This window comes from Diceros bicornis, chromosome 34 (assembly GCF_020826845.1).
Source record: "Diceros bicornis minor isolate mBicDic1 chromosome 34, mDicBic1.mat.cur, whole genome shotgun sequence".
Taxonomy (NCBI): domain Eukaryota; kingdom Metazoa; phylum Chordata; class Mammalia; order Perissodactyla; family Rhinocerotidae; genus Diceros; species Diceros bicornis.
The window spans coordinates 6,399,933-6,412,369 of record NC_080773.1 but is presented as its reverse complement, the minus strand read 5'-3'; the positions used below and the strand labels follow the sequence as shown (position 1 = coordinate 6,412,369).

Below are 12,437 nucleotides of genomic sequence, written 5' to 3'. Positions count from 1 at the left end.
ATAAAGTGGAATATTCTAGTCACCCCCAGAAGAGCACTTATCGTTTCTGCCACCCGTGAGGGATCCACGTAGCCTCAGCAGGTAAATGCCACATTTCTTTCCATGAGTCTTGGGCATTGGTCCAAGGTTGGCCACTCTTGAATCTGCCCTGGGGATCAGAGTCCTTTATTGGGTTCTAAAAAATGTGAAATCACCACTTTTAAACATGCGTGTCCCCCAGGGTTAACTGCCTCTCACATCTCTCCCTACAGGCCAAGGTCCCGGGCCACCTCATCCTCACGTGACGGTGTGCGTGGTGGCTGAGGGTGCAGCTTGACTGCTTCCCCCCGACGCCCCAGCCCCTCCTCAAGTCTGACTTCCTTCCCAGGCCTTCCTTAGATAGGGATGCCTCCACGTCCAGGCAGGTGCCTCCTGCCGTCGCCTGCTCTCTGCCTGGACAGCGGAAGCTCTTTTCCCCATGTTGCCTAGATTCCAATCACAGAGGCCCATGATGCCCACATGCTGCTTCTAATGGTCGCCCCTGTTCTTACAACCATCTGCCTAATAATGCACTGCGGCTTCTTCAGAGCAGGCAGGGAGGCCTACTGCATCCCTGGGGCTCTTGTCTGTGGGGCGTTGGGGGGAGAGTCCTCCAGGTTTCCCAGGGGGAGATTAAATTTGTGGTCCTTTAATTATGGAGTATGCAAGCTTTTGAGGGCTAGCCTGGAAAGCTAACAGCATGTCTTCAAAGTTCAAGGAACTGACTTTCAAGTAAAATACCTAGACAGCCGAGCTAAGGGCACCGGGGGCTATATTCCAGTTCTCAGGATTCGTTTAGTGTAGATCTGTCCAACAGACGTTGGTTGAGCATCTCCTGTGTGCCAGGCACTGTGCTGGGTTCCAGGCTTACATGGATGAGTGGGGAACACGGCATGCCTTCAGGGAGTTCCAGAGACAGGCTCTTTGCAGGACAGAGGAATGAGTGTCAGGAAAGCAGTCGTCACAGGCTCACATGGAATGTCTAACCCAGCCTGGGGAGGAGTCAGGAGGGTACCCTGGAGTAGGTGTCGCTGATGCTGATTCTTGCTTTTATTCTATTGTCTTTTCTTTAATTACCATTATTTTAAAAATTCTTTATAAAAGGACTAGAATAAAAAGTTCTATTGTTAAGCTTTGAAATGAGTAGGTCCCCAGCTTATGGTTTTACTTGGTGACTCTAAACTTTGTGTACCCCACATAGGCTGTTGAACCTCATAATGTCTACTCCAGACGTAGTCTGAAGCTCCCTCTTGGAGAGCCCCCAGGGCACTCGACTCCAGCTGCCAGGCAGCTTCATAGCTGCTCCGCCCCCTCCTCCATGGCCACCTTCCTCACCCATCTCAGCAGGACTCTGGTGGAGATGGGTGGAGCCACAGAGAGCCAGCCGCTGGCTTCCTCTTGCAGTGAAATACCCCAGGCATTGTCTGCCTGAAAACCGAGGGGATCCCTGAAATTGTAGGGCCCTGTTTTCACTCAACAAACGTTGATTGGGCACCTACTGTATCATTGAGTGGTGTGCTTGGTAATGGGGATACAAGGTAGCAGGAGCTGGTCATGCTTTATTCTAGGTAGGGAGGCAGGGAAGGAGTAAGCTTACAGGTAAATAGAGTGTAGTCACAGCTGGAGTGAAGTTCTCCGAAGTTCTCCGAAGTTTCTGGTCCCTCAGGGGCCTTTCTTCAAATGGGCCTGTGTGACTCCTTCGTCCATAGAGCTGGAGTGGGACCATCTCGTGGCCTCTCTGAGCATTAGACATCTCCTAGGTCTGCACATGGCGTTCCCTGCCTGAGGCCACTCTCAGGTTCCCTGGATCCTCCTTCTGTGCTCACTGCTGCCGTGAGTCCTCCTGGGAGCTTTGAGGTAGTTTCTTGCTTCAGGCTCACACCTGAGGGCCTGCCTTTTCTTTCTTTGAGTTTTATTTTCATTAAAATTTTAAAATTATTATGTTTAACTTCAAATATACAGAGGTAGAAAGAGTAGTGTAATGAGCCCCGTGCACCCATCACCCAGCTTCACCAGTGATCAGTTCAGTGGCTGGTCACATCTTGTTTCTATCCCTTTCTGCCCTCCGCCCTCAGCCACTGGATTATTTTGAAGCAAATCCCAGAAAATTATGTAAGGTAGTCATATGGTTTCATCTGTAAATATTTAGGAATGTATTTTTAAATGATATGTACTCTTTTTAAAAATGTAAGCACAATGCCAGTATCACAGCTAAAAAATTCCTCAATAATTCTTCAATATTGTCAAATATCTAGTCACTATTCAGATTTCCCAAATTGTCTCATAATTTTTTTTGTTTATTTGTCTTACAGTTGGTTTGTTCAAATCGGGATCTAAAGGAGGTCCACATATTACCTTGGCTTGGTGGATCTTTTGTCTCTCTCTTTTTCTCCCCACTTTACTGAGCTGTTGAAGTACACTGAACTGCACATACTGGGTGTGTAAAGTCTGATCCATTTTGACATGTGTATGGACTTGTGAAACCTTCACCACAGTCTTGAGTTTCTTTTTAATTCCATCTTCGCCTTCCCCATTTTCTTTCTTTCTTATCCAGGTCATTTATTCTAGAGTTTCCTGCATTCTGGCTTTGCCAGTTGCAGTCCTGTGGTGTGTTTACCATGGTCCTCTGTGCTGGTCGCTGAAATTGGGAGTTAAATCTGGATCTTGATCTGATTCAGTCTTGATTTTTTGAGGAGGGGCAAGGGGACGTGTTCTTCCATCAGCAAGCGCCTCCCTTTTGCGCTGTGAGGAATCGGCGTGTCCGTCTGTGGGGGAGGGGCCGTGCTGCGCTGTCTAACCTGCCTGAGGAGGCTCCTGGGGAAGCTGCTCTCAAAGGCTCTGGAGTTCCATGTGTCTTTGCAGAGGAAACTCCAGCAGGTGCGGGGCTGTGCTTCCAGCACTGGCTCCAGGAGGCAGCAGGACGGGGCAGTGGTCAGGAAGCTGGCAGGAGTTCACTGGCTGTGTGACCCTGGACGGGTTACTTCACTCCCTGAGCCTCAGTTTCCTTGTCGGTACAGTGGGGATAGTGCAAAAGCCGCTTGCTCTGTGCTGGGCTGCTGTAGGAGATGGGGCTCTGAGGCACTTCACCACCATGGTCCTCTTCCATCCAGGTACGCTTGAGTCTGAGAGATTCCTCTTAAACGTGAGTCCCTGAACCCAGCACTGATCTGCGCCTGGTTGCCGGGGCAGAAGGTGGTGTTGAGGGTCGAGGTCCTTCCCTTTGGTGTGTTGAGCTGAGAAGCTGGTGCGGGGTCAGCGTGGTTGCCACGGTCGGACCAAAATTCACGTTTCACATTGAGCCTGCCCCACTGAAGAGTCTGGCACTTGGAGAGGTTGCTGGTGGGGGTGGCAGCCTGCAGTAGGAAACTGTTTCTATGGATTGTATTACAAACTGTGATCACAACTGGGCTTAAAAAACAACAACAGAAAGAAGATGGCAAGGAAGCTGTCTTCCATGTGCAGTGTTTATCATCCAGGTGGTGGGATTATGTGTGACTGTTAGTTTCACTTTTCTGTACTCTCCAAACGATTCTCTCTTTATCTGGAATTGTTTCTGAGCTTGTTGAGAATAGAGTGGGGCACCTGGGGTTAGCTGTGGGGGGACCCGGCCGGTGTGGGAACAAGCGCGCCCGTCTGCAGGTCTGTGATGGATGAGGACTGGTGCCGCCTCCCTGTGCCGGCGTGGGGAGCCGCGGCTTCCATCACGACGATGACAAATTAACTCAGCTGGCCTCGACTGCTGTCATTGTGGCAAGTGGCCCCAGGCGTCCTCTCTGCCAGTGGGTCCCCACAGCAGTTCCGCTGGAGCGTCTTTGGATATGTTCTGTTCTGCTGGACTTGTCAATGACGCATCTCGCTAGTATTCACCCCCGTTGTTTTTTCCAGGTGTTAGTGCCCTGCAAGGGAAGCCTGTCGAGCAGTATTCAGCCTGCGTGTCAGTTTGAGTCGTATGTCCTGAGGCCATTGGAGGAGCACTTCCAGACCTTAAATGGAAAGGTACTCCTGTCTCTGTGGGTCACCCAGGGTCGCTGCCTCAGAGGGTGGGGCGGGGAGAGGACCCTGCTCCTTGCCTCTCACATCTGTTCAGTGCCGGCTTTGGCACCTGGCAGCCCTGTGGGAGGGGTGGAGGGCCGCTGCCTGTGAGGAGGGAGGAGGTGCTGGTGGTGAGTAGGGCCCTGGCTGTGGCCTCGGAGGGCGAGGGGCGGCCCAGCATGTCCCCCTCGGCCCAGGAGCTTCTGCCGGGGAGTCAGGGAGTTGCTGTGGCACCTCCTCACCGAGGGCCTGTCAGAGAAGCTGTTTCATCCCAGTGCCCTTGAGAGCTCGCCGGTTTCTTGGCCACAAAGTGGACATCAGGGATGAATTTTTAATTTTTTAAAAACTTTTTGTTTTGAAATAATCTCAGACCTGCAGAAAGTTTCAGTAAAGTACAAAGAACTCGCATATACCTTTCCCTGAGATTGGTCAGCTGTTATGTTAGCATTTTGGCCACATTTGTTTTCTTTCTCTCTCTCTGAGGGAGAGTACATACACACACATGCACGCACCCCCACACACACGTTATTATGACTTTCTCTGAACCTTTTTCAGAAAGAATAAGTTGCAGACACCATGTCCCTTTACTCCCAAACAGTGTGTATTTCCTACATAACTACAGCGCAGTGACCACACTCAGAAAATTCAGCATTGATAGAATACTGTTCCCCAACATACTCTCCTTATACAGATTATGCTCATTATACTCATAATATCCTTTTATAGCAAAACACAATTTTTTTTTCTTTTTAGATCCAGACTCATGCTGTGCATTCAGTTGTTAGTCTTCTCCGTTTCCTTTGATCTGGAACAGCTCCTCAGTCTGTCTTTTCTTTCACGACACTGACGTCTTTGTTTTGCTCTGTAGCCTCTCCCTTGTGCGGGGTCTCTGATGCTCCCTCGTGATTAGATTGCAGTCATGCATTTTTGGTAGGAATGCCCCAGAAGGATGTTTTACTTTCTCAGCGCATCGTGTCAGGAGGCACGTGGTGTCAGTCTGTCTCATCTTTGATGTTAACTTTGGGCTGCGCATTTTCTTATCGTGTAAGTGGAAGCAGATAGGTTCTGAGAGCGGGACGTTCCATTCCCAGTTAGGACTGGCCATGGTCCCAGCCCACCCCCAGTCAGGGGAGGGGGCCATACCACCCTTCTCCACTGGGGTTGGTGCTGCAGCTTGGCCCCTTGGACCCGGCCCCTGGGGCTTGTGGGCACTGTGCGGGGGTTGCAGAGGGACGGGGCACGGGGTTACCAGTATGCCAGCTCAGGGTGTCAGCAGCCCTGTGGCTCACGAGGCATGTCACTGTTTTCCTGCCAGGGAACTGCTCACCACAGCTGCCAGCACTTGTCAGTTTATTTGTTCTCTTCAGGGTACCGAAATCCACAAAGAGAACAGAGGAGTCAGGCTTATGATGACTGGGCTGCTCTGCCCTGGGCAGCCCAGCCGTGGCGAGAGTGGTGAGCCATGGAGGGGCTGCAGTGTGCATCCTCCAGCCCCATCCACATCGCAGCACAGGGTCATTTTGATCTCTTGTTCAGAGAAGAGAGCCTTCTTACTTTTTCCTTTCCGGAAGGTACAGGTTTTCTTCTTCTCTAAGGAGCAGCTTAATGCTTTCTGCTGCAACATTTAAAAAGGATCAGGGGCCTATGTAGCCACAGCTTTGGGGTGAGCAAAGAGGAAAGAAAACATTTTAGTCTCAAAAAAGCAAAATAGAAGAGTGTCCGTGCCCCTGCACCCCACACTGGAGCGAAGGCGGGCAGGTCGGGTGATGTGCCGTATCGGGAGCCAGGCTGAGAGGGGCCACTGGTCACCGCTGGCCGCTGGCGCAGTGATGGCTCTCTTGTTCCAGGATGTCTTTATACACGGAAACAGGATTAAATTAGGAGCTGGTTTCGCCTGTCTTCTCTCAGTGCCCATTCTCTTTGAAGAAACTTTCTACAATGAGAAAGAAGAAAGTTTCAGCATACTGTGTATAGCTCATCCTTTGGAGAAGAGAGAGAGTTCAGGTATTCTGGGGGAAAACTCCTTTCTCCTGATTTGGTGAAACGTGTTTGTTGAACTTCCTCCTGACATAGCTGTTATAAACATCCCATAAAATATTTGAGTCCACTAGAAACCTGCGTAACTGTTTACAGTAATTCCTCATAGAGCTTAAAAAGTCATCTTGCGCCAAGGAGATGTGGATTGGGGCTGCTGCATGTGGTTGCGCAGGTTGGATATTGCACAGTTCCAGGAGGCACTGTTCTCATAGACCTCAGTGTGCGTGTTGCCCCCTGGAGTTGTGCAGAGTGGCAGCCCTGGTTTGTGTCTGAGCCTAGCTTTAGGGCTAGCTCTTACAGCATTGTTACCCACCCAGCCCCACTGTTGTGCCTCTTTGAGATCTCTTCATTTTTAATGAATAATAATTCTTCAGTTGCTCCAGGAAGTTGAGATGACAGTTAATGTGCCAAATGCACTCTTATTGTCGAGAATCAAGCAAGGCTTCTTCACCAGAGCCTCATGAGTCATCCCTGTGGTCCCAAATAGTCCAGGTTTGTCCCACTGAAGGGCTTCAAGAGGATCAGGCTCTCTGGACCCTGGGTTGTCCTGTCACTGGGCTGCTCTTGGGCAATAGCTAAATCAGGTCATCCCTCTCCTTCCCTGGAAGATGGGGCCCCAGACCCTGGGGGAGCAGGGCAAAGGATGTGGCCTTTCCCCTGGTAGGAAACAGTGAAGGCTTTAGCCAGCCTGACCCTCTGTCTCTTTTTCAGAAGAGCCTTCAACCCCCTCAGATTCCTTTTCTCTGAAAACCATTGAAGATGTGAGAGAGTTTTTGGGAAGACACTCGGAGAGGTTTGACAAGAACATCACCTCTTTCCAGCGAATGTTCAGGGAATGCGAAAGAAAGAGCCTCCGTCATCACATAGTCAGTAGCGTGTCTTGCTTTGCCAGGCGTGCCCTGTCTCAGGCCAATTCAGGGCGCCAGGATCCCTCTCAGTTCACTCTGAAACTTTGCTGCCTCCACTGTTGGAGGTTTCGTTTGAATATTTCTTTCTAGCTCTAAAAGTAGTACAAGCCACTGTGGAAAACTTGAAAATCGTAGAGAAGTATAAAAATGAATATTATCGTCTATGTTAACCCCAAGGGGAATTTTTTATTGCTCTTAATGCATATATGCCTAAAAAAAAAGGTTGAAAAAAATCACATAATTGATGTAATGAGCTTGCATTAGAACTGAAAGCTTGTCACCCAAGAAATACATTGTGTGAAATGTTCTCGCTCCAGGCTGCATTTGATGTTCTGGGTTTGGGGTGGCGGCCTCAGATGACGAGAGTGACCCATCTCTCTGCTCTGTGTTGCGCAGGACTCGGTGAACGCTCTCTACACCAAATGCCTTCAGCAGCTGCTGAGGGACTCGCATCTGGTGAGCAGCAGGACTTTCCAAAGAGAGGGTTGCGGTTTGCCTGCCTGCAGATCCAAGCTCTTTAACTGTACTTTCCTTGTCCTCTAGAAAGTGCTCGCCAAGCAGGAGGCCCAGATGAACCTGATGAAGCAGGCGGTGGAGGTAGGAGGCCAGGGCATCATGGGGAGAGGAGGCGGCAGGGCCAGGGCCTCCCCTTGTTGCCCCCACACCCTGAACTGGGCCCACTGATTTCACAGATGTATGTCCAGCACGATATTTACGATCTGATCTTTAAATACGTGGGGACCATGGAGGCGAGCGAGGTAGGTTCTAAATCATTGTCATCCCGGATGGAAGCCTTATTCTGAGCCTTTTAAGACATTTGAAGCTTCATTAAAATCTGTTGTTAGGATGCCACCTTTAACAAAATCACGAGAAGCCTCCAAGACCTTCAGCAGAAAGATATTGGTGTGAAGCCCGAGTTCAGGTAAGGGTTTGCTCTGTGGCAGCTCGGGGTACTCAGAGGCTGGGGCGTGGTTCCTCCCAGAAGCAGCGGTGGCAGCACGCTGATTTGACTTAGTTCGTACTGAGGACCAAAGATCAAGGGCTGAATTAGCAGCTGACTGTAGCTGTCGCCCTGCTGCACCTGTGTGCCAGCATGCCTGCTGGGTGGGAGCTAAAGGGGGTGGGGACTCCAGGTGGGCACACGACTCGCCCAGGTGGGTCCCACATGCTGACATCTCTCCTCACCTGCCCATCTGAGGGAACACTGCCGTAGATGCACCTCCTTTTGAATTAAGTTTCATTAGGACACAAAAATGGGTATTTATGTTTAAACTTTTTTTCCCCCTTGGGCCGTTTTAGTCTGGGGCTGAGGACTTTTTATTTTTTTTTCCAATTTTCTGGGGCAGCTATATCACCTGACAGCCTGAATGGGACATTTAAAGCTGTTGTCTTTTGCCACTGACTTGAGTTTGATTACTTCTAAGTTTCTATTTTTGTTTTTTGTTTGTTTGTTTGTTTTTGTGAGGAAGATTAGCCATGCGCTAACATCCAGTGCCAATCCTCCTCCTTTTTGCTGAGGAAGATTGGCCCTGGGCTAACATCCATGCCCATTTTCCTCTATTTTATATGGGACGCCGCCACAGCACGGCTTGACAAGCGATGTGTCAGTGCGCGCACGGGATCTGAACCTGTGAACCCTGGGCTGCTGAAGCGGAGTGCACGCACTTAACCTCTGTGCCACTGGGCCACCCCTCTATTTTTGTTTTTCATTACTTACGGTTTGTTGTTAGAAATGTAAATCTGAGGTATGGTATTAGATCAAGGAAGAAGGGCCCTCACACTGGGGTCTTGTCACTTTCCCAATTATTTCACAGCTTCAACATACCTCGTGCAAAGAGGGAACTGGCTCAGCTGAACAAATGCACCTCCCCACAACAGAAGCTGGTTTGTTTGCGAAAGGTGGTGCAGCTCATTACGCAATCTCCTAGCCAGAGAGGTTTGTGCTCGGGGAAGGGGCCTGGCAATGGGGTATCTGCGTATGGCCAGATGCAAAAGTCTGTTAAGGAGCAGTGCTGTCTTAAGCATCCAGTGTGAGCATCCCAGAGTCTGTTCTGATGAATGGGTGCCTAGTAATTGGGGGAGTTCAGTTAGGCATGATTAGGGTAAGAAAATAGTGGCAGAGAAGCAACAACCTCAAAAATGAGCCAAGCTGGTGATGGGTACATGGCGGTTCAACTGTTTGTTAGACTGTTCTCCAAATTTTGTATCTGTTTAAAATTTTCCATGAGAAAAAGTAAATCAAAACAAAATAAGCTAAGAAAAAAGTAATGAGGAGGCCGATCTGTGTGTGCAGATAGAGGATGATCTTCAAAGCATAGTAAATGAAATAAACGAGAGTGTATATGGTACACTTCCAACAGCATTACAGAAAGAGGGGGATGGCTCTGTACCCATATATATGATGGTGAATTTGGAGACCCTCTCTGGAAAGCTATGTGGGAAGCAGCAGCAGTAGCCTCTGGGAAAGAAGTGTGGGTGGCAAGGATGGGAAAGACATGCATGGCTTGCTCTTTGATGTTGTTTGAATTTTTAAACGTGTGAATGAATTACTTAAAAATGAAAAAAATAAAATTAGGCTACATGTCAGCATTGGTCTGCGCAGTATATAAAATGGAAATGATCTCAGGAGGAAAGAAGCTCTTGGAGGTGGCTGTGGGCACACCTTAGCTTGTGTCCACCGTCGCTGACGTCCCTGGGCCTGTCTAACCGTCCCGGAAGGTGGCGAGGGGTGGTCTGCTTGGAATTTCCTTCTTTTGCACTAACAAGTTGTGACAATGCTAGGCATTCGTATTCCCCTTGAATTTGACACGTATTCGGGACACTGTAAAGGAAATTGTGCAATTGAATGTCTCCCTGATGTGTAAGCTTACTGGGCTATGCTTTTGTGGGTTGGATGGTGGTGGGGAGTTGATATGCTTGCTGGTCCATTTGCGTCTCCTGATGGCTTTGAACATGTGCTTCCCCCTGCAGTTAACTTGGAGACCATGTGTGCTGATGATCTGCTGTCAGTCCTGTTATATTTGCTTGTGAAAACAGAGATCCCCAATTGGTAATCTTGTTTTGTTAAAATACTTTTTCAAAATGGCAGCACAGTACTGTGGTGGTTTTGGTATAACTCTAGGAAATTGAGCATCTCTTATGAGTCGGTTACTGTGCCTGCTCTGTCTTCATTCTGCAGGTGGTGGCTATCATTCCATTTACAGATGGGGAAACTGAGGCCCAGAGAGCTGATGTTTCTTGTTCTGAAACACTCAGCTAGTCATTGACTGAGTGGGAAGCTGACTCCAGTTCTGTCTGGATCCAGAGCCCTTCCTCTTCCCACAGAAACCCACAGTTCACTTTACGATAATCAGCTTTCTAAAAACTAGCCTATTGCAGGAAAGTAACAAGTAGTTTTACTTATTTTCCTAGTTGTACGCATTCTAAATAGAGAGCAAGTGGGTAGTGGTCTTGGCTCCCCGGAACTAGCTGACTTCAGTCTCCCTACCCAAGAGCGTTGTTTCTGCAAAAGTGGTAACTGAGTAGACAAGAATAAAGCTTTTTTCTTTCTTTTGTTAGGATGGCAAATTTGAGTTACATCAAAAACTTCAGATTTAGCAGCTCAGCAAAAGATGAATTGGGATACTGCCTGACCTCAATTGAGGCTGCAATCGAATATATTCGCCAAGGAAACCTCTCCATTAAACCGCCCGTAAGCTCTCCCCCTGCCCTGGCTTTTCTTTGTGGGTGTCGTGGCATGTTTGATAGGGTTCTGAGGTTGGGGGGTGGAGAGGGGATTTTTAAATGGTCTCCCGAAAATGGGCCTCAGCTGTTGAGGGCTGTGAGGCTTGACAGCCACTGAGCAGACTGAACACCAGGCCCCCAATTGGATGTGCAAGTTGGCGGGTTCTGATCAGGACTCACATTGTTAACGTCCTGCTTCCTTGGTGCTTGTCATCCTCAGAAGCACGTGAGCAGAAGGGGAAGCTAGAAATGGTGAATTTGGCTAGCCAGGCAAGAAAGGAGACTATTAATGTGTGCAAGTTGAGGACTCAGTAGCCTTATTATTATTTTCTTGGTTGGTGAGCTTTGGCTAGGGGAGGTGATTTTATTTCTATGTGAATTGTGAGAATCTTAAGCCAAGATTGCCTCGCTGGCATATTTCAGTACATACCAACAGGCAAAACATGACAGTACTCACAGAAATCGCAAAGTTCACATTAATAAAATGAAGAGGTTTCTGTATTACCAGCCAAGAGTCTTGAGGATTGGGCATTCTCTTGATCTTAATTTTCTACTGATGTTAGACTTTCCCAAAGTAACGTAAGTCAAAACATCTGGAAGAGAGCACAGGCTTGTCCAGACAGGTGCACTCCGGGAGAAGCTGTTGCCCTGAGTTCATTCATCGTTAACATGTTTATGTATTTTCCGGTCTTTTCTTATCTGTGTATACTTTATGTAATTGAAATTATATTGTATGCTGTGTTTTCCCCAAAAGAACAGTTTTATTCTTTTCTGATTAGAAGACTAATATTTGCTTATAGACAATATTTGCAATATATAAAGTTGCGGTGAAGACAACAAAAACCTCTCATAAACGCACCAGCTGGGGATGACTTTTATTAACATTTTGGTTTATGTCTTTTTTCTCTGCCTATACAATTGTATTTTAACCAAAATTTGAGATTCTGCTGCACTCCTTGGCACCTAGCCTGACAGTGTCGTGGTACTCACTGGAGTGTCTGGGGTCTGATTTGATCTCCCACACATACGCAGGTGAAATTAGAGGCTGTCCATTTCAGCTCAAATGTGGCTGCCTGTGACTCTTGAGAAAATTTGTTTCTGATTTAGGGGGAAATCACTAACATTCTAGAATGCACATGTGTGTGCACGTGTGCCTCTGCATGCACACGTGTCTGCAGAATCAGAATTGCTGCTCACTCTGTAGTTGGGAGTAAGATTTCTTAGTTTGGATTGTCTTCTGTGAGGTTCTAGGAACGTGTTGTTCCCATAGCGCCTGGGCTATGGGACCCCAGAATGGTCCTTCCGCCAAGGTGCTTGCTGTTGGCTCTGCTGTTAGCTGGACCTCTCAGTCAGAGCTTAGAACTTAGTTAGAACTTAGGCCATAAAGAGAGCTTGTCCTGTGATTTTGTCAGGGTTTGGTGAGTTCTTCTGGCAGCAGCTGGCTGGAAAAGATTCTCTTTACCTCCCACAAGACTCTTTGAGGAGGGTACTTTGTCGGTAGACACTTGAGTTGCAGGTGCTCAAGTGAGTGTTGAAGTGCCTTGCTAGAAATTATTTCATAAAGGAAGGATGCATTTTAGATTTTTGTATGTAGGTAAACATTACCTGCAATATGAAGACCTGAATTTATTAATTGGAGTGGACCCCAGTATCTTACTGGACTTTAGGCCAGTGGTCATATTGTCTGCTGTTTTAATAAGGGTGTTCTAAAAGCAAAAC

At 48.1% G+C, this 12,437-nt stretch overlaps 1 protein-coding gene across 3 annotated transcripts in view; it reads left to right on the top strand.

Annotated features, from left to right (window-relative positions):
• Positions 1-12,437, top strand: part of ANKRD27 (ankyrin repeat domain 27) — a 46,693-nt gene that overhangs the window by 11,091 nt on the left and 23,165 nt on the right. For 2 of the 3 annotated variants that reach the window (XM_058529068.1, XM_058529070.1), the window contains exons 3-12: positions 3,904-4,014; positions 5,898-6,054; positions 6,799-6,953; positions 7,392-7,451; positions 7,539-7,592; positions 7,688-7,753; positions 7,841-7,917; positions 8,810-8,931; positions 9,966-10,044; positions 10,554-10,686. In XM_058529068.1, coding sequence (XP_058385051.1) covers positions 3,904-4,014; positions 5,898-6,054; positions 6,799-6,953; positions 7,392-7,451; positions 7,539-7,592; positions 7,688-7,753; positions 7,841-7,917; positions 8,810-8,931; positions 9,966-10,044; positions 10,554-10,686 — 1,014 coding nt within the window. Of the gene's footprint in view, positions 1-3,903; positions 4,015-5,897; positions 6,055-6,461; positions 6,580-6,798; positions 6,954-7,391; positions 7,452-7,538; positions 7,593-7,687; positions 7,754-7,840; positions 7,918-8,809; positions 8,932-9,965; positions 10,045-10,553; positions 10,687-12,437 lie in introns of those variants that run through there. The other variant, XM_058529071.1, reaches the window with a different exon arrangement.